The sequence below is a fragment of the Macrobrachium rosenbergii genome, chromosome 13 (genome assembly GCF_040412425.1).
Source record: "Macrobrachium rosenbergii isolate ZJJX-2024 chromosome 13, ASM4041242v1, whole genome shotgun sequence".
NCBI classification, from domain to species: domain Eukaryota; kingdom Metazoa; phylum Arthropoda; class Malacostraca; order Decapoda; family Palaemonidae; genus Macrobrachium; species Macrobrachium rosenbergii.
The window spans coordinates 25,996,372-26,015,823 of record NC_089753.1 but is presented as its reverse complement, the minus strand read 5'-3'; the positions used below and the strand labels follow the sequence as shown (position 1 = coordinate 26,015,823).

The 19,452-nt window shown below is 35.3% G+C and overlaps 1 protein-coding gene across 1 annotated transcript in view; it reads right to left on the bottom strand.

Moving 5' to 3' along the window:
• The window catches only part of INTS7 (Integrator complex subunit 7), a 23,273-nt gene extending 3,821 nt beyond the window's left edge, over positions 1 to 19,452 (bottom strand). The window contains exons 1-18 of the mRNA XM_067114886.1: positions 19,239 to 19,452; positions 17,684 to 17,822; positions 17,094 to 17,217; positions 15,143 to 15,303; positions 14,186 to 14,315; positions 12,135 to 12,251; positions 10,008 to 10,248; positions 9,502 to 9,601; positions 9,082 to 9,313; positions 6,559 to 6,586; positions 6,245 to 6,393; positions 5,826 to 5,959; positions 5,284 to 5,509; positions 4,293 to 4,547; positions 3,531 to 3,773; positions 2,463 to 2,645; positions 1,189 to 1,329; positions 759 to 857 (exon numbers count right to left, since the gene is read on the bottom strand). Coding sequence (XP_066970987.1) covers positions 759 to 857; positions 1,189 to 1,329; positions 2,463 to 2,645; positions 3,531 to 3,773; positions 4,293 to 4,547; positions 5,284 to 5,509; positions 5,826 to 5,959; positions 6,245 to 6,393; positions 6,559 to 6,586; positions 9,082 to 9,313; positions 9,502 to 9,601; positions 10,008 to 10,248; positions 12,135 to 12,251; positions 14,186 to 14,315; positions 15,143 to 15,303; positions 17,094 to 17,217; positions 17,684 to 17,822; positions 19,239 to 19,335 — 2,799 coding nt within the window. The 5' untranslated portion in view covers positions 19,336 to 19,452. The remainder of the gene's footprint in view (positions 1 to 758; positions 858 to 1,188; positions 1,330 to 2,462; positions 2,646 to 3,530; positions 3,774 to 4,292; positions 4,548 to 5,283; positions 5,510 to 5,825; positions 5,960 to 6,244; positions 6,394 to 6,558; positions 6,587 to 9,081; positions 9,314 to 9,501; positions 9,602 to 10,007; positions 10,249 to 12,134; positions 12,252 to 14,185; positions 14,316 to 15,142; positions 15,304 to 17,093; positions 17,218 to 17,683; positions 17,823 to 19,238) is intronic.

Genomic DNA, 19,452 nt, shown 5'->3' with positions numbered 1-19,452 from the left:
TTGTTACTTCCAACCACTTCTGACAACAAGAAACAGATCACTACGACACATCACCAATGGTTGCTTGACATGCTTAAAGCAAAGACTGCAAAGAAGCATTCCATGCTTAACATATAATGCTGGGAGTGGTATACTGCTGCAAAAGGTAGCAACTTTTGAATGTGAAGGCTGTCAACCTTAAATGTAATACAATTTCTGTTCCTTGATATACAGTAACCAAACCATCATGGGATCCCCTACGCTTTAATGAAACTGAAGGTCTAAGCAATTATAGAAATAAATCGGGTAACCTCATGACAGTAATGGTATCATGCCACTTGAAAGACTTAAATCAAATATGGGTAATTAAGAAATAAAAAAAATGAAGTATTCTCCAAAAATTTCAAATAACTATAACCAAAGTTTCGGATGAGCTGTTTCTATAATGCTGTCATCTCTGACCAGCTTCAACCAGCTAACATCCATTTAAACAAATCAAAACTTTTGTAAAAGGTATGTGAATTCACTGCCACCAAGAGTACATTTCCTTCAGTAAGATAGTTACCTTTAAATAAACCCACCAAGAACCAGCTTTCTACATCACAAACTTAGTTTACATAACCTACACTTTCCTTTGAGACCATATTTAATCCAAGCAAACTTTAGTTGATCACATACAATTGAGACCATACTTTGAAAACTTTCAAAATACTAAACTATTTACAGCATTATTTACAGCACTTTAAATGATTTAAATAAATGCCTGATCAGTTTCTTACCTGATAGAGACCAGGAATTGGAAAACCAAGTAGAAATTGTGCTGCAAAAAAGTCATTATGAGGTTCAACAGTCTGTGTAAGAGTTTCATTGGGTTCAGTCTGGAACAAAAAGAATAATTTCATTAAACAACTATATAACTAAAGTGCATTTTTATACATCTCCAAGTAATTAAAACTGGACCAAAAAGTTAAAATGCATTGGCAGTGCTGATAGAATACAACAGACTAATTAAAGCAAATAGCTAACATTTTTCTTACAACTAAAAAGTCTGTCACCTCATCAAATAAGTCACACTGAGAAATGTAACTACTTATGTTACACTTATTCAAGTTAGTTAGTTATAAATGATTTGTTTAACCAGACCTCTGAACTCTTTTAGGGTACTGTACTTAGTTGGGTGTACTACAATTACCAAAATAAAAATCTCACCTTAACATCCAATGTATGCTGAGGGCGATTCTGAATTGTGGAATTCACTGTCAATGTCACTGAATGAACAGATCTGAAAAGACCTGGTCGTTTACCATGTCCAATAACACCTTCTACTTTAATTGCCAGCTGTGATGACGTCTGCAAAATGAATTGAAAACTTAAAATTTTCACTTTGTGTTTGAACTTCACAGAAGAAAAGGATCATTTCCAAAATATCCATAACACAAAAGTATAAGAATTGTAAAGATATAAGCAGAACTTGATTCACTCTTATATTACAAAATTTAAATTCAATGAAACTGGATGAATGTCAAAAACTGAAGATCCTCCACTCAATTACAATTTTAAGAAACAAAGTTGCCTATATCTTCCATATTCATTTTCATGTATGAGGCCATTATACAGACCGTTCATAAATGTTGACTACCAAGCACGTTATAATTGGTGGGGGATGTAAACACCTCTTTATTTCATTAAGAAAGCCACTACAAAACAAAAAAGCACAAGATAGAAAACTGAATATCTTTTGACAGTATGTTAGAAAGAAAAGTGGACATAACTCATTCTGGGGCATTCTAATGCACAAGAAGGGACCAATTCAAGCTTCCAGCTACAACTCCCACTCATCAGTATCAAAGCATGAAACCAAGTCCAACCCCAAACCTGTTAATTCTCTGGTCATCAATATTATAAATTGATACACATCAATCCAAGATTTGAGTCACAACCTAAATAAAAGAGCAGAGGAACCTACAAAGTTCCTGTAGTTTGTACACTTTACATAAAGCATAATTAAATGCTTTAAATAATATTATGAGTCCATTTTAAAAATATAATGAACACATATGCTATAATGGTTTAAGAAAAGAAATTATGTAAAGTCATAGCATAATGTAGTTCACAGAGACAGTATATCCATTCCCCACTTTTGCCAAGTTCAACTTGCACACCTCAAAAATGTAACCCAGTCATTGTTAGTCAGGAGAAACAACACAGGCTGAAACTATTACAAAAACTTAGCACTTCATGTAATGCAGAAAAAAGTCCAAAATAAGCATTCCAAAATAACAGCAATCAATTAAGTCCTTTTCTCATCACTGACTATGACTACGACTGAAATGTAGGAACAAAATCTGGAGTGCTCAAATATAGGATGGGTTTTGATTTCTTGCCCAATAATCTACAATCTTTGCAGGAAATCTCATGAAGTTGTCAAAAAATTCTGTAAACTTACCGCACTGATACACCACAATTACAGGATATGTTCCTACCTGAACTGATATAGGATCTCCAGGAGTTCTAGGTTGTGGGAGCAACGCTAAAGTAATTGTGGTCTTCTGTAAAGTTTGGAAGAAAAATCTTGGGTATGGTAATGGTACACTTGTCAACACTTCAGAAATTCCTTGCAACAGTTGAAGATGTTGCTCTCGTACAGGTTTCACTTCACAGCACACCTTAAAAATAATTAAATTAGTTAATTGTTTTACTTTACTATATGAAAAACTAAACATATAAACTTATATTTAACTTCAATATACAAATATTGGACACCACTAATGCCTTATAGCTTGACCCTACAAAATAATGAGTTTTAGATTTAGACGAAGCCTAACCTAAAAGCAAGAAGTAATAAATAAGATATGTTTACAATAATATACAAATTTAATGATTCCTTACTAGGGAAAATGGTTCATTATATCGGATAAATAAATTTTAGTTAAAAAGATTTAATGGTCATGAAATATTTGAATATTAAGCGACACATCCAATTACAGTTCTATATGGAAGGAAGAAAACATCCTCCAAGAAAATAAATTATGTTAAGATGTTTGCCACAACAGTAAATGTTATGAACATTATCCCTTCCCTATTCTCATGATTTTTCCAGGAATACATCCAAATTATTGTTTTTGCATTAAGCAAATAAAATACTGAGAAATTACTAAACAATTCCCCTCAATTCAACAACAGTTTAGCAGTTTTCAAGGATATAAACAGTACAGGAATATGAACAAACAGTTACATCAATGACAGGAACAATTTTACGAAAACCTACACCCAAGCAATTTCCTAATTCCTTGAGCTGGCCCAAGTCCACCATGAGTAAAAATGCAATTCTCTGATAAGCTGGATACACTTGACATTACATACGTTATTGCAGAGCATCCTAAACCCCTACAAATGGAACAGCCCCTCTTAGCAAGTAATCCACATGCACATGTCACCAAAACCACTAGTATTACTGAACCACAGTGACAGGATTGCTGTGATATATTTTGAATGCCAAAGATTTTTCAAAGCAGAAGCTTAAAACTGAATACTGTATCAGTTTTTAATACCTGAGCTAGTCGGCGCACCATGGAAGTAGCTTCCTCAAGGGTGGCAATAAGGGTATGTGTCTCTACGGAATCCCCACAGCCGAGTTTGCTTGTGATGGTGGTCAAGTCAGGTCCTGTGTAATCATCAGTTAACTGGCCAGCAGATGGTCTTGTAATGATTTCAATACCTTGGGCCACTAATAGTGACCCCTGCTGCAACAGTGCAATATTGCACAAAGTCTGGGGGTCTGCATCAAATACAGACTGAAAAAAGAAAAGTACATATAAATTCACCACACTGGCTTTGAATATTTACCATTACAGTACATAATTTTCTTCTTACATACGTAACTCAACTGACTGCAAAGTAAGGCGAATCATGGTAGGGAGTTTTTAAATCAAACTCACTATTACATTAATTTTCAGTAAATTTAAAATACATGTAAAGGAATATACCATATATTATTTTCTTACTGTTACTTTCAAAAGCTTTGATCAGTAATTAACATGCCATGATGTAGATAAACATTTTCCTACAATTACTTTTATGGATGAATTTTTTAAAAAGGCAAAACTGATGACCAATGTTACTCCATTTTGTATCAATAAAACAAAATGACTCAGCAAGAAAGGAAAGGCAATGACAGTAAGAATATTACAAATTTAAATACAAAATACAATTTGCCACTAAATTCTTAGATTTTATATAAACTATTTGTTTTGGGCCAACTTCCAGAGGTTAAGGCATCTTTATAAAGATAAGGGCCTTGTTGGAGAACTCACCTGATACAGATTTCCATACTGTGAAGCCAAGTTATTAAAATCCCTGGCTGACTTGGCAAGTTGCTGAGAAACTCTACCACACCTGAGCAAATCATCCCTTGCTGAAGTTGCTAGAGAAGCTGCAATTGCAGGGGGAGGGGCAGTACGTAGAGAGAGACATGCGTGAAGTAACTGAGCGTGGCACATGAAAGTTTCTGCACGAAGTCTGACATATTCTTGACAGAAGGTCATTGGCTGACTTGCTGTGCTTGCAGCCTGAAATTACACTTATCTCGGTAATGTGTCCTTATCACTACAAATTATTTTAATGAAACAACTGTGTATAACTCTTAGACTTGTAAGACTCACTCACAGGATTTCTATTTGAATAACAATTGAAAATCAGAGCAGGGTAAAGATGAAGAAGGTGGACAGCTAAGTAGAAAGATACCAAAGGAGTCATTTGAAAAATAAAAAGCAGACAGCAATGCTGACTGGGCCAAGATATGCTGCTAAGAATATTTAGTACTACCATGTTTACAAGGCACACTTTAAGTAGTATCCACTTCACAAAGAGTCGCTATTTAGAAAAGCAAAATCATACCTCAGAATGACTCTTGCTTTACAAGTATAGTGAACTATTTACAGTATATCTCAACATGTGGTACCCCCATATGAATATATGACAAACAAAAGGTCATGACATAATGTACATAAGTTTTCTGAGATTTATGCAACCGTTGTTAACTTGACCAAAAATGTTCAAGGATAGTAAAATGTGTTCTGTTAACTTGACCAAAAATGTTCAAGGATAGTAAAATGTGTTCAAAATCATCTACAAAATTTATCATTAGCTGAAACAATCTCTATGAAAAAAAAAGGGGGACTTTGCTGCATTTACTGAGAGCAGTATTCACTATTATGGGCGTAGTGTACTAATGGCTACAAGTTCATAAATAAAAAAATCTATACTTGATGATTTTCTTCAACAGTTAAACTATGCCTTCCTTACCTTGAGAGATGAAAGTGCTCTGTGCAAATGAGAGTTTGCTTTTGTGAGGCTGTCAGGTCTGTCTCTGTTATCCACTCTCTCTCCCGCTCTTTCTGTAAATGATATTGTGCTAGCTTCACCAGAGCTGAGTTCAGTCAGTGCTGACACCCAGAAGTGCTGCTGGTCAGAGCATACCCTCCAACTCAGCAAAACATAAATTCCACCTGCTAAGCTGTGATGTCCATACCTGAAATACAGTAATATTACAAGGTAAATACAACAACCTCTAAACTTATACTGTACTGCTTTACTTATCAGCTACAGGATAAGGGTTTTTATTTTTAACTAAACTACCTTTTCAGATGCAATATATTTTGTGGATAAATCTTAAAATGAGCAACAAATTGTAAAGTACAGTTTAGTTTAAGTAAGAAATTATATGGATTTACTTTTAGCTGTGGGATATCTTGAATAGGTCTTTATTACTTACTTAGAAGGCATGACCCCAAATCATATACTGTAAAACCTGAAGAAAAGTATCTGGCTGAATAACTACAACATACCTTGAAGCTTGCCGAGCCATACAAAATGCAGCCCACTGATTGACGCATTTACTAGCTGCTACAACTGCAGATCTTGCTTGAGTTGACCATACATGGCCATGGAATATTTGCATTACTAATGTAACCAATGTTACCTGTAATTTAATATCAAACTATTATTATCCTGTCCTTCAGAATGCTCCTGAAGTACTCTTCATCATTAATTTTTAATAGAGGTATCTTGAAATTCCAATTAAAAACATAAATAAAAAACAGCCAATCTGTAAAAAATTATATGGTAGCTATTTTCTTACATTCTTTATTTAACTTATTTTTACATTCTTTAGTTAACTTATTTTTCTATTTCCAGAGAAATAATGACCTCATCCCTTCTTCAGTAATGAAACTACTAAAATAATGAAAACTGACTAATAACTTACCAACAGCTTTGTTTTGTGCGAACTGAGGGGAGCTTCATGAGTGTACTTCTGGATAAATTTCAGAATAGTAACAAGATGAGGGGTGAGAACATCTCCATGAGTTCCTCCTAAAGACGCTAGCGCTTCGCAGATAAGCTGGCATCCGCAAACTTAAAATAAAAGAGTAATTAAATCAATGTTTGTTTCATTTATCCAATTCTAATGTTTAGATTATAGGGGCACATGCTAGAATTTATATAAAATAAAAAAAGTACAGTCACAAAGCAAACATTATGTGAATTTCATTATCAATACAATGAAAATCCAGTCCTTACCTGAAAGCATATTATCAGCTAATGCATCCTAATGTTTAGGTTTATAAGGGCAGACCTATTTTTGAAGGAAAAATATAACCTGAATCATGAATAATTTATATAAAATAAAATATTACAACTGATCTTCAGTATACTTTTGAGTAAAAGCAGAAACATTAATTTTATAAACAATAATTCATTAGTCAATAAAAGGTCTGCAAGTAAAATCCAACGACTCCCTATATATTACGCTCGACTTTTCTTGAAAGCATATTATCCCAATTTAATGGCAGCCTGTATCCTGTTCGGTACCATGAGTACTTCAGTGATACTCAAGCAGGTCGGCTGTCATTGTCGCATGCCCCATTACGCTTTCGTCTGGGTTTGTCCTTGCGCTTAGCTAATGAATTATGGCTAAAACTTCCTTATCCTTGGTTAAGAAAGCAGAAATTGTGACCCTATGGAAAACTGGCAAGTCAATGTCAGCTATTGCAAGAGAGCTGGGAATCTCTAAAGCACCGTCTCATTTTGCTCCAAGACAGGAGAAAATCATAACCTCAGGAATCTACAAAAGAACGGATAACATTTTAAAAGGATTGTTATGGAACATTATCAATGCCAGCCAAAATTTTCAGTTTCAAAACCCTGATCTATATTAACGGACTGCAACATCTTGCAGAAAGACCTTGGTCTTTATGTCGTGTTGCAGCAAAGAAGCCACTCCTCACTAAGCCTATGAAAAAAAAAAAAACAGGTGCTTTTTGCAGAAAATTGACTGAAAAGGATTGGGAAAAGCGATGAATCTAACATTAATTATTATAGCGCTGGCAAGAAAGTAATGATCTAAACGTTGCATCAAAATACACAGTCGTGAAACATCCAGCTTATGTGAGTCATGGGGATGTTTCAGCGGATAAGTGGGGTTTCTCCCAAGCACGACAATGAATGGGAGATTTAGAAAATGTCTTGAAAATTAAATACAAGGAACTTTTGGGCATGCGTGTATTTATGCAAGATGGAGCACCTTCACACCGATAGGTCACAAACCTTCTTAAGGAATTTAATATTCAGAAATTGGACTGGCATGGATCATTTAAACAATTGAAAATTCTTCATGAAAAAACACAAGATAAACGTCCCTCCCCAAATTCAATTGAGTTTTGGTTTGAAGACATGGATGCACAATATTTCAAAGAAGCACATTCAATGCCAAGAAGGTTGATTACTTAAAATAATGGAGAAATTCTAATTGAAAAAATAAATGAACTAAAATTTTCCCTTTTATTTTCTTTTTTATATCATTGCTATGATTTGTTTACAAAAGTGGGCGTTTTTTTTTCACGGAAATTGGGAGATGAAAATACTGTACTCACATGGATCACAATATTCTCTTCATAAAATTTACATGGATCACAACATTCTCTTCATAAAAACACAAGATAAATATCAAAACAGATGGTAAACTAAATGCAAAATGGTAAACTAAATGTAAATGGATACTACAAAATGAAAGAACAAAAAAAGCTAGGAAACTGAGAATATAAATATAACAATAAATAAAATATAAAAACAAAACTGCAGGCAAAGCTAGGCTTATAACTAGACAGCAGGTTGTATGCTTAATTACTAGTAGCCTTACCCAATCTGTACAACCTTTTTACCAGTAAAATTAGAAAACATAAAACATTGAAACATGAGATACGCAGGAAACTGAGTGGTCTGAATTGAGGCAACAATGAAGGGATTACCTGCCCCCATATTAACCCTTATTGATTCTGATGCACTTACTTGCAATTCTGATAACTGCAACGACATTATCAGTCAAAAATTTATGGCTAACTTCAACCTGCTATTCTAACAATTTATTTTAGTTGTTTTCCATTTTTGAACACAACAGAAATATCCAGCCTCAAAATGGCACCATAAACAGTATTATACAACATAAAATAAATTTTCAGTGAATACTGTAATAAAAGAGTGATATTTTTATGCCCAAAAGCTGTCAGCATGGGTTTTGCTATGCTATATGCAAGTTTTGGAACCCTCCCAGAATTGCAAAATGGTCAATCAAATAAAACAAAGATTCACTGGGCCTCATTTCCAACAGCAAGAGTTAAGGGGATCAATTTAATATATGATGGTAAGACCAGAAACACGTCCAAAATCCTTGTTTTTAAAATCAGTTCAATACTTATTTTGAAAAAAATCATAATGAATGGAATGTTGAACTTAAAGTTCTTCGGCTAGCACCCTGCCAGGCCGGAGTTCAAGTCTCGGCCGGCCAATGAAGAATTAGAGGAATTCATTTCTGGTGATAGAAAACCGATTAAAGATTCCACAAAGCTGTAGGTCCCCTAGGTAACCAATTGGTTCTGTAAAAAACAATAAGCTGTTGGTCAGCTCAGTGGTCTGTTAAATGGAATTTTTAATTTAGGCCAAAGGCCAAGTGCTGGGACCTATGAGGTGAGGTAAGATGAAAGAAAGAGAATATGAATGGAAATACAGTAAAAGGAATGAAAGGGGTTGCAGTTAATTCAGTACTACCAACACTGCACCACATACCGACGGCACTAACCCCCTAGGGAATGCATAATGAAGTAACTCTACACATTCTCCAATCAAACTTACCAAACACGTGCGGAGCCCACTCGGAACAACGCTTTCATCATTTCCATTAGATTCATCTACCTGAGAGGCACTGATCACACACTGTAGCAGACTAAGAGCAGCACAATGGGCTTCTTCACAAACAATGCTGTTCTTCTGTTCCTCGTGCCTGCAAATCAACATTTTATATTATATACAATTTTTATCTGCTATGCAGACAATACAGCAAACAACATTAAACATTTAAAATAATGAGGTGAATATAGAGATACTCTACTAAATATCATTATCACAAGATTTATTAAACAATAAGCACAAAGACCACTTCAAAACGATTTACCTCCATGCGATACTAACATGTAAATAGCTATGTTGGTGAAAAGCTGAATTGCTCGGCATGACACCTTTATACTCCCATCATAGACACATTCTCTGCACAAATCTACTAGTGCACACTCTGAAAAACAGTATTTCAAAGGCGTAAGATTCTACAATTGTCTTACGGCCGCGTTAAACTGCATGACAATACTTTTCACAAAAAAAAAGTTGAACAAAAGCTTTATGTTTGTATTTATACAGAAACAAATATGTGACATTCTTTCAAACAAGTTTTATGTCTTCTGAATGTCTCAAATATTGCTGTACACTTGATAAGAATAAGAAGTAACAATTCTTGTTATGTCTTCTGAATGTCTGAAATATTGCTGTACACTTGATAAGAATGAGACATAACAATTCTTGTCACTTGGGGGAAAGAAGCAGTGCTAAACCTCTCTCGTCATTTGGGCCAGATCTATGACAGTTAAGTGTTCTGACTCAGTAATATGATTAAACTAATTAATAATTTTAATCTTAGTCCCCACCTGGTGTTAACGAGACTGAAGGTAACGCTGGAGCGGATGTTAGGGACGCTAACACGCACAGGGCCGTAGTCGTTATTGCAGCATTGTGGCGAGAAGCCCTTGTGAATTCTATCAATGTCTCAACATTTTCTGCGGACCAGGCATGTGGAGCAGCTTCGGCCAGATATCCTAGCTCTCCGAGAACAGCCTGCCGAACCCCTAAACGGGCTTCACTTTTTAAATATCCCATCAAGAGATCCACCTAGAAAATTTTTATTTAAATTGAAAAATTCCATTAACCTTTCTCCATAATATTGTATTTCCTTTTAAAAGGACACAGACTAAAGTAAAACCTCAAGTTGTCAGTATTATGAACTGACAAAACTACTACATCTGCTATTCACTGCTACAAAAATTTTCTAATGAAGAAACTCTAAAACTGAAAATGAATTACTTCTACAATGTTCTTATCACATCCTTCCCTTTTAACCCATTTTTAAAGTACTCTACTGTGCATACTATCTGTAACCTTATTTCATAGTACTTAACGTTCAAGAATCATAAGCATCTAATATATTTCTAGAAGTCTGGCTACCATAAAACTTGTACTTTGTAAAGGAAACTTGGAGGATGAATAGATGTTTAATAAACTTTGGTCAGAATACCTGTTACACAAAAACGTCTTAGTTGTAGGCAACAAGGCACAAGAAGTTGTTAACGAGAGAAAGGCAGAGTACGAATAATGATGAAATACAAAGACTGCCAGAGTACAAATACTTGGGGGAATGGTACAATGAGAAAGGTGACAATTAGCTACGCATGCAAAGATGGGTAAAGGAAAAATAGAATTCAGGACTCATGAAATAATGAAATATGGAAAGTTATGAAAAATGGGAGACATGGACCTAGAAATAAGAATTAAAATGTATGGAACCATGGTAATTCCCACTGTCTTTGCCAACGAAGAAACCCAGGGAAGACAAAATGATGAAACTAGAAGGGATACTGTGAGTCATTAAATGAAAGGAATATTTGAACAACCATTGACTTGGCCATACTGAGGGCAAGTACTGTACCTGAAGCAGGTATGTGGCTTGTGGAAAATAATCAGGAAAAGGATTGAGAAAGGTAGTAAACGACCAATTAAGGAATCCTTGCAAAGAATGCTTGAAAGCAAGGAAGACAGATGCATGTATCAAGTACAAACAGTGCGCACACCAAACACTTCAAAAGGAAATAAACGACAAGGCTGTCAAAGGATTTAAAAGGAATGTAAAAATTAAGAAGACTATGCTGGGGTTTACTGATGGGAAGGGTAGAAAGAGATAATTAAATCAAAAGAACAGTTAAGCCCATCTCCAGAAGTAGCCAGCTGTATAAAGGAAATGAACAAACTTTCTGTAGGTCCATTGCTTTGCAGCATTTTTCATTCCCAGAGGTATTCACAAGCTTAAAAGAAAGCTGCTTAAACTTAACGATCAATTAATTTCATAGAAGAAACGGTTCCCTTAAAAATCAACAAAGCAAAAGATCAGATTACATTGCATATGGGGTGAAATTCAAACAGTATGAAGCGTGGTGCTAATCAACCTGCTTCATGTAGTACCATGACACTTAAGAGCAAAATCTTTCTTGACCAAAGGACACTGACTAAAAAATACAGCATTCAATTGTAGTTCAGAAGAAAATTCAAGAAATATGAAACTGATAAAAATCAGGGCTTTGATTACTAATGAAGCTGTATTTGACTTTACATGTTGCTACCAGGCCTAACATGAACAAAGAAGTACCTTCTATAGTAGCTGTTACTTGGGAACTTAAACTATTTGTATCCTTTTGATTCTAGTTTTATTATCATTGTTCTACAACCTGGTACCCTGAATCACAGGATACCTAACAGAGCAACTGAAGATGCTTTGACCAGCAATTATTTCCCTTCTCACAGATGAGGTCCATGCAAATAAAAAAGTGTAACATAAATAGGTAATCCAAACTACCCCACATGCAGTGACCTACATTGATGGTTATAAGAAATACACTTGCACAAGTGTAAGTTATTTTTTCCTGGGTAGGCCTTACACCCCAGTCTTCAGAATCTCCCTTCACTTTTTACCTATCTAATATTACTGAATTTGTTCATATGCTCACCTGCTGCGGGATGTCAACAAGAATATGAGCTGCTAACTGGGTTAGTGTGTGAAGTGTCGTTATTACCACCCGCTGTGTTGGATACTCTTTCAACAACTCTAAACATAAGCTTCGGACCTGGAAAATTGTACACACTCAGACACAGCCATAAAATAAAACTATTGAAACAGCCCTTTATACCTGCTGCAAAGAAATATTAAAAGAGCATAATGTACAATATCTGAAACTCTTCAAAGCAATTCTAATGGATCTTAACATATGAACCTTTATTTTACAGAAGTTCATTACTACTTACACTAATTACCAGGTACAGTGTTCCATATTGACAGTTAACCAGTTGACAGTAATAGTATAGCTAGCAGCGAGTGAATGCATCAAAAGGATAAATCACAGTTAAACAGTATGGGCTCTATCATAACACCCCTGTCTACAAGCACAGATCAATCTCAGACGTTTGCCAGTTTTTGTTTATCGTACTGTAGAAGTCAGTGGGATGGTTAGCCTGATGCCCTTACCCACCCAAGGCCAACTGTAACAAAACAAAAGCAAAGGAAAAATAGTGGGTTTAACCCTTATGGAATGATAAACCCTATTCTTAGGGAGACGACTACAAGAGGCAGGACAGGGAAAATGGAAGCAGTGAGTTCCAAAGCTTTGCAGTAGAGGGAAAAAGTAATCGAACTACGTACATTACTCTGAAATATTATTACCGACTTTCAAAAGTGGTTGGCTAACAGGTGTTAAGAAGTCCAAAATAACAATAACTGAAACAGAATCTAAAGTAAACAGACAAAGCCTACAAAAGAGATAAATATAAAATAACTGATCCAATGAAATGACTTTGAATAAGCCGTATCTAAACAAGAGAGACAAAAGAAGTTGCATCCCAAATATGAAAGCAATATTTCAAGCAGGGATCAACAAGTCCAAAGTACAGAAGCCAAGTCATCCGTAAATTCCTCAATGAACCGTGCAGCAATACATCCCTGAGTACGTGCCTTGCTGGTTTCAAATGATGCAAAAACTCTTCAAACTTTGTCAGAATAAAATATTGGGAAGGGAACAGAACTGGTGAGGAGTGAGCAGATGGGGAGCACCAGAATCTTTGACAGAAAAATTAACCGAGAAATGAGTACTGATAAGAACAGAACTCTCATTACAAGGACAAACAATCTGTCAATCAGGGCATTAGCAATGAAGAAAGTAGGATTAAGGAAAGATATTGAGACCTATTAGCAAAGGACCAAAAACCTTCTCTTCCATGGGAAATAAGACTATGATACTGAATTTACTCTTAGTATGGGAAAAATTCCAAGCAAATGTAATAGAGCCCACCTAGCAGAATAAGAAAAAATTACTAATGCATTTGCTCCACTGACTAAACAGCCAAAGAGCTAAAGCAATCAAAGAGAGTTAGTAGAAAAATTTTTTAACAGAGAAGGGGGACACAAATTATGTTTCAATAACAGAGCTTGGACAAAACAGTAGTTTGTTGTTAAGTTAAAAATAAAGTATTCATTAAAAATATTAAGAACCTCCAAAACAAAGCCTTACTTTACATGCATATTAACTATACACCATGTAAATATGAGAATAGTATCCCCTCAACTGCCATTTAATGTGCTTTCCTTTGCACCCCATCAATATAAGGAGTCATGGTAACCCAGAGAAAGTATTCAGAGCAGCAAACTATATATGGGGCAGACTGAGTCCAGTCATCTCCACAAGGCTGAAACACAAGGACGGTAACTATCTTAATTGCTTCTAGTATGGTAAGCATCATCCACAAATGTTCGCATTCACATTTTCAATTCCTTTCCAACTAATGTCTTCAAGTATCAGGTGGAAAACATAGTGCATAAAAAATCTGGACAAATTTGAAATCAATAATCAAACTATATTTCATACAAAACCACCCCATTAATAAAGTAAATATTAAATTAACAATCGAACAATGATGAAAATAAAGTGGCGAGCAGAGAAATTATGAACAATCAGTGTATTATGCTTTTGACTGTACTAAAATACTACTGCATTAAATCTTCACTTACAGTTGCAGCTGTTTCAGCATCATGATGCATATGTTGAAAAACCTGTATTAACTGAAGTTTCACATCAACTGGCGTAGCTAATCCTCCAATCATATGTGTGAGACGCTCACACATGTTCATGGCAAATGTTCTGTAAATGAAGACATGGTATCAAAAATTATCGCCACAGCATCAACAGTGAAATACAATAAATGTTCATGGCAAATGTTCTGTAAATGAAGATATGGTATCAAAAATTATCGCCATAGCATCAACAGTGAAATACAATAAATTTGCCTCTCAAATCTTTTGAGAGCATGAAAGAAACTCACTAATCATAATGATATTTGAAATGGTTAAGATCCTATAAGGAAAGTCATAGAACTGTCGAAAACTTGGATGGTTAAAAAGTTATATTTACAGTTTCTAATAGAAATGTATTCCATGACATTTTGAGGATCTTACAAGCACTCCCATGCTTGTTTTAAGTTCATGGAAACAACAGCAATAGACTCATGAAATTTTCTATTTAACACAACCTCTGTACAAGCATTATTTGGGAAACAATAATTTCTTGAGAAGAAAAATAAATTTTAACTGTTACATCTTTATGATACTTTGCCCTATTTCCTTATGCCTAAACATGATCACTGCCATATACTAACACACTGTAGATACATAAGCCTTCCCACCAAAGGGAACCCAACATTCTAGCAATATTTATACAAACCAAAGTCTAGACCAAAACCACAATAATAAGTAAACACAAAATTCTGTCTTCTACTTATCATTATGCATAATCTTGTTAGGTTTGTCATCAAAATAAACCTGATGGCATATGTGATGACCCTCTGGCCCATCACAAGTTTTAATTGGAAAACTATAGTGGAAAATCACCACCCCAAACAAGCTGGGCAAATATACTGTGTTTTAGGCAGGAATCCTAGGCCTCTTAATTAGAAATACAGTGAGACTTACTTTGATTTTGCAGCATATTTTTCTGAGGCCATTATAGCCGCTTGAAGCTCAACAGAATCTTTTGCGTCAAGGGCTTCTCGTATCAGATGCTGAACCTGTCTGTTTTCACCCACCACTCCCGACATCCACCCCAACGTACGTAACGTTAAGGCACGAGCAAGCTGAAAAGTATTGCTTTATTAGATCATTCTTTCCAACAAGTTTGACTAAATCCTGAAAAGTCAAAAAACAAATAACACAACTCGAGCCATCAGCACTTATCTGTTTAACTTTAAATACTAGCCATACTGGGAATACAATGGCCAATGAAAAATATGAAAGTAAAGTGTAACACATAATCATCAAGTCAAATTAGCTTCCTTTTCTCAGAAGCCCAATATCAAATTCTAATTACTGTATTACAAAAACCATGGTTTAAGGAATGGAGAATATTTTACTAACACTTTTGAGACATCACATCTCTTCAGCGTAGAAAACACTGGTACACACTTCCAACCCATGGTTTTCAATGTCAGACCAACATATAAATTCGATGAATGGTTAGCAAAGAACCTTATGCCACCTTTGGGAAAACCATCTAACTCTCGTGACTTGATTCAGAGGTGTAAGAATATACATTCTAATGGCAAACTGTTTGAGCTCAGATGCTGATTTTCTTGTTAAGATGGCTCTGGAAATAACTTTAGAATTTTGACAAATGACACTAATAGACTTGTATGTTTTAACAGAAGATTTATCCTTTGTTATAACAACATTTGTTGAGCTTAATGAATTGTAAACAGATATATAAATGTCCTGGTATCCACCATACACAAAAAAATATGGTATGAGTCTGGGCAGCCTACTTTAACCTGTCTTGTATAACTTGTGTAGTATTTTGGGGACGAACTCGTATATATTTCTAGTTGAAATGCATAAGGTGTGTAGAGGGCATTCTCGTGGTCTGGGCAGAAGATCATGATTTCAATACAGCCATTCTTTGATAGTCTGGACCGCTTACGTACTACTATATGCGTGGAAAACTTGGTTTTTGACATATTGAACCACAGAAATATACATTTTAATTATTGTAATTTAACACATTTTATTTATGAAGACAAGTAAGTTTTATTTACAGTATTCCTTTAGCTTAGGAGATTGGAATATCCGCTGGGAACATTACAAAACACTGACAATAGTAGACTGTTTTCAGCTACCAAAGTTCTACTTGTCAATTACTTATTGCAGATGGCAAAAGTGAGAGTTTATTTAAAAGGTACCAAGTGTGGAATGAAATAGTTAATTTTAGGGAAATGGGTAGCTTTTATCAATAATAATAAAAAAACATGAGGTGGATAGCTTTTATCAATAATAATAAAAAAACATGAGGTAAGAAATTGTCATTTTTATCAATAATAATAAAAAAACATGAGGTAAGAAATTGTAATATGTCTAACATTCTCTTTAATCATCAAATTTAATTCAACCACACAACTGACTAGCTTTGGGCTACAATGACTACTGCATATTGACTCATTCCAGTGAGAGTGTTTTAGTAATGTTATTACATTTATAATAATTATTTAGAAACAAATACTTTGGTCTGTAAATATATTCTACACAAATAAAATTTATCTTTATGCAACTTAAGTCTTAGCAACTCATTTATTTCACAACAAAGAGGCAATGTGAGTTTTCAAAACTATCTTAAATACAATAATACAGTTTTCTTATGAACATGGGTGTAGAATCCAATTGTACTGAAGCTTTGTCCCATTTCCCGGCAGCAAATAAAAATTTTCAGTGTGGGTAATAATAATGAATTTAAGCAAGACACTAGAATCCCCTTTCTTCCATAAGAACACCAATTCTGAGATGGAAGATCAGTGTCACTGCAGTATACTATATAATCATGGGAAAAGAAATTTTTTCAGCATCTTTGAATGAAAATTTTCACGGGTGAAACACTTACTGGATCGTTGGAGTGCATAACTGTGGTAATACGCCGAAGAAATTCATCAACATTTATAAGCTTGTCTAAATGTCGTCCACACGACTCCACTACTTCCACAACACATACTCGCACAAAGTTACTCCTGGAGAAGTAAAAACTGTATTAGAATAATGGTATTTTAACTGCAAGAGCATAAGCACTTATGTTATGTGTGTCATTTCAGTTACCAAGTCAGAGGAAAGTTAAATAAATGCTGGTACACATCCCAGACATTTATTGTTAGCTTTGACTATAATAAACTTTATTTCAATGATGCACCTCATCTGCACCTGATGCAGGATAAGGAATCAGAATTATCAAGAGCTTTCCATCTCAATGAAGAATCTACAAGATCATCTACTCAATAGGTGGTGTTTAAAACTAGTTTTTGCTTTTGACCGATATGAAAAGCTTATTTACTCTGAATTACTGAACCCTGTTCAACATAACAGATTGTTGGTTGTATTCCAATTCTGAGATTGCATTACTCATAGTTTCTCAAAACAAAGCATCAAAGGCATTATTTATTGCATTACAGACATGACTACACCATCTTTCAAAGCACTTACCCAGGAGTTTCTTGACGAAACACTTCTGCCAACTTCAAAAGAGCAGAGTTGATGAGGATTGGAAAGGGGTACCTCTCAAATAATGCTGGAAATTTTGAAATTGCTTCACACTGTTCTCCAGTTCTTGAGGACTTTAATCCTGACAGGATAAATATAAGAGAACAAAAAATTATAACATGATTTAAACTGAATCGAAATTTCATACATGTGCTCAATAATATCATTGTTATAGAAATCAGTACAATTTCCAGATACAAACAATTTTTAAGGAAAAATACAGACAACTGCTACAGTGTTGTAAGTTATAAGTAATATTTGACTGAAATTTATTGCAGTCACCATTTTCAAGAAAATAAATTTATCTGGTAGATAGCTTATTTTAAGAAATATCTTCAAAATAGCTAAATATGCAATAACCAACTGTTATACTTCACTTTTTGAAAAAACATACATTTTACCATTCATTGTAAAATGTTAGCTATTCTGTAGTTTAACAATGGCTTTTGTTCTTGATAAAAAAAAGTCTGAAACCTCTTTGCTCAGATATTTATAGTGTTAGCCCAGTGAAAGGAGAAATTGTTAAGAGTATACAATATACTGTATAAAAGAATGTATGACATTTAGGCCATATAACCCAGAGCTGGAACTTACTTCCCCAGCTACAATCAGTGCCTAATGTACTGTTGTTGAGATATAGCCTAGTTTCAAGAGGTTGCTCATTTTGAAGCAGATGTCAGTGTTTGATGGAGAAAGCTGGTCATTAATGTTAACGACAACACATAAATATAAAATATTACTGCCAAACATGGTCACTGAAAACTATAGCATAAAGTCTTGAATATTCTGAATGTCTCATTTGGGGTTAATGATCCTTCCCCCTCCAAGTAAGGACACAGCCTGCTAGGTTAGGTTAAGCAGAGGGTCTAATTCTAAGTAAGGGCCCAGCATCCTATGTTAGGTTATGTGGGGGTCTTCAAGGAGGAGACCCCATGGCCTCCTAGGTTAGGTTAGGTAAGGCCAATATAACCTGGGTTAGGTTAGGTGGGAGGCTCTGGTGGGGGGGGGGAATACAGCCCCAAGGTTATGTTAGGTTAAGCTAAATCGATCTTGATTCTACTCGTTTATAATTTTCCCCACCCAATTACCCAGCTTTCCCGCAGTAGTCCCCCGAACTGTAGGATAGGTTATAGTCTAAGGGTAGGGTTCAGTGGGGTTAATGTCATAGGTTAAACACTCATAGAGCACATTAGAATAGGAAAAATGGCATTTTTTCAAGTTCAAAATGCAATAATGAGGGTAGTTTGCAGAACGACAGGATCAAGCTATAGTCCACAGTTTCCGATGTTTAGAGTAAGGGGGTGGGGGGTTATGGGGGACGAAGCCCCTTCGGCCAGGTCAGGACATGGCCTTCTAGGAAAAGTTAGGTTTTCTTTCGTCCGCGGAACCTGTTCCTGTCGTTCCACACTCGATTTAAAGTGAAATTAAAAATGCAGGGGGCAAGGCGTCCCAAGGGAGGTCAACCTCACCTCAGGATCATGTGGTGGTTCTTACTGACCTCTGTCCAATTCCAGGAGCGCCGAATTCCCGTCTTGATCTTGGTCGCCAAATCCAATTTCTGGAAATGATATCGGCCTCATCAACGTCGAAGCCATCGTCCTTGCATGGAAAAATGGATCGTTTCTGGCCTAAAACGATACAAATAGAGTGAGACCGCGAGCGGACGTCAAGCCGACAGTCAAACCTCGCCACAATCAAAACATTACACGATT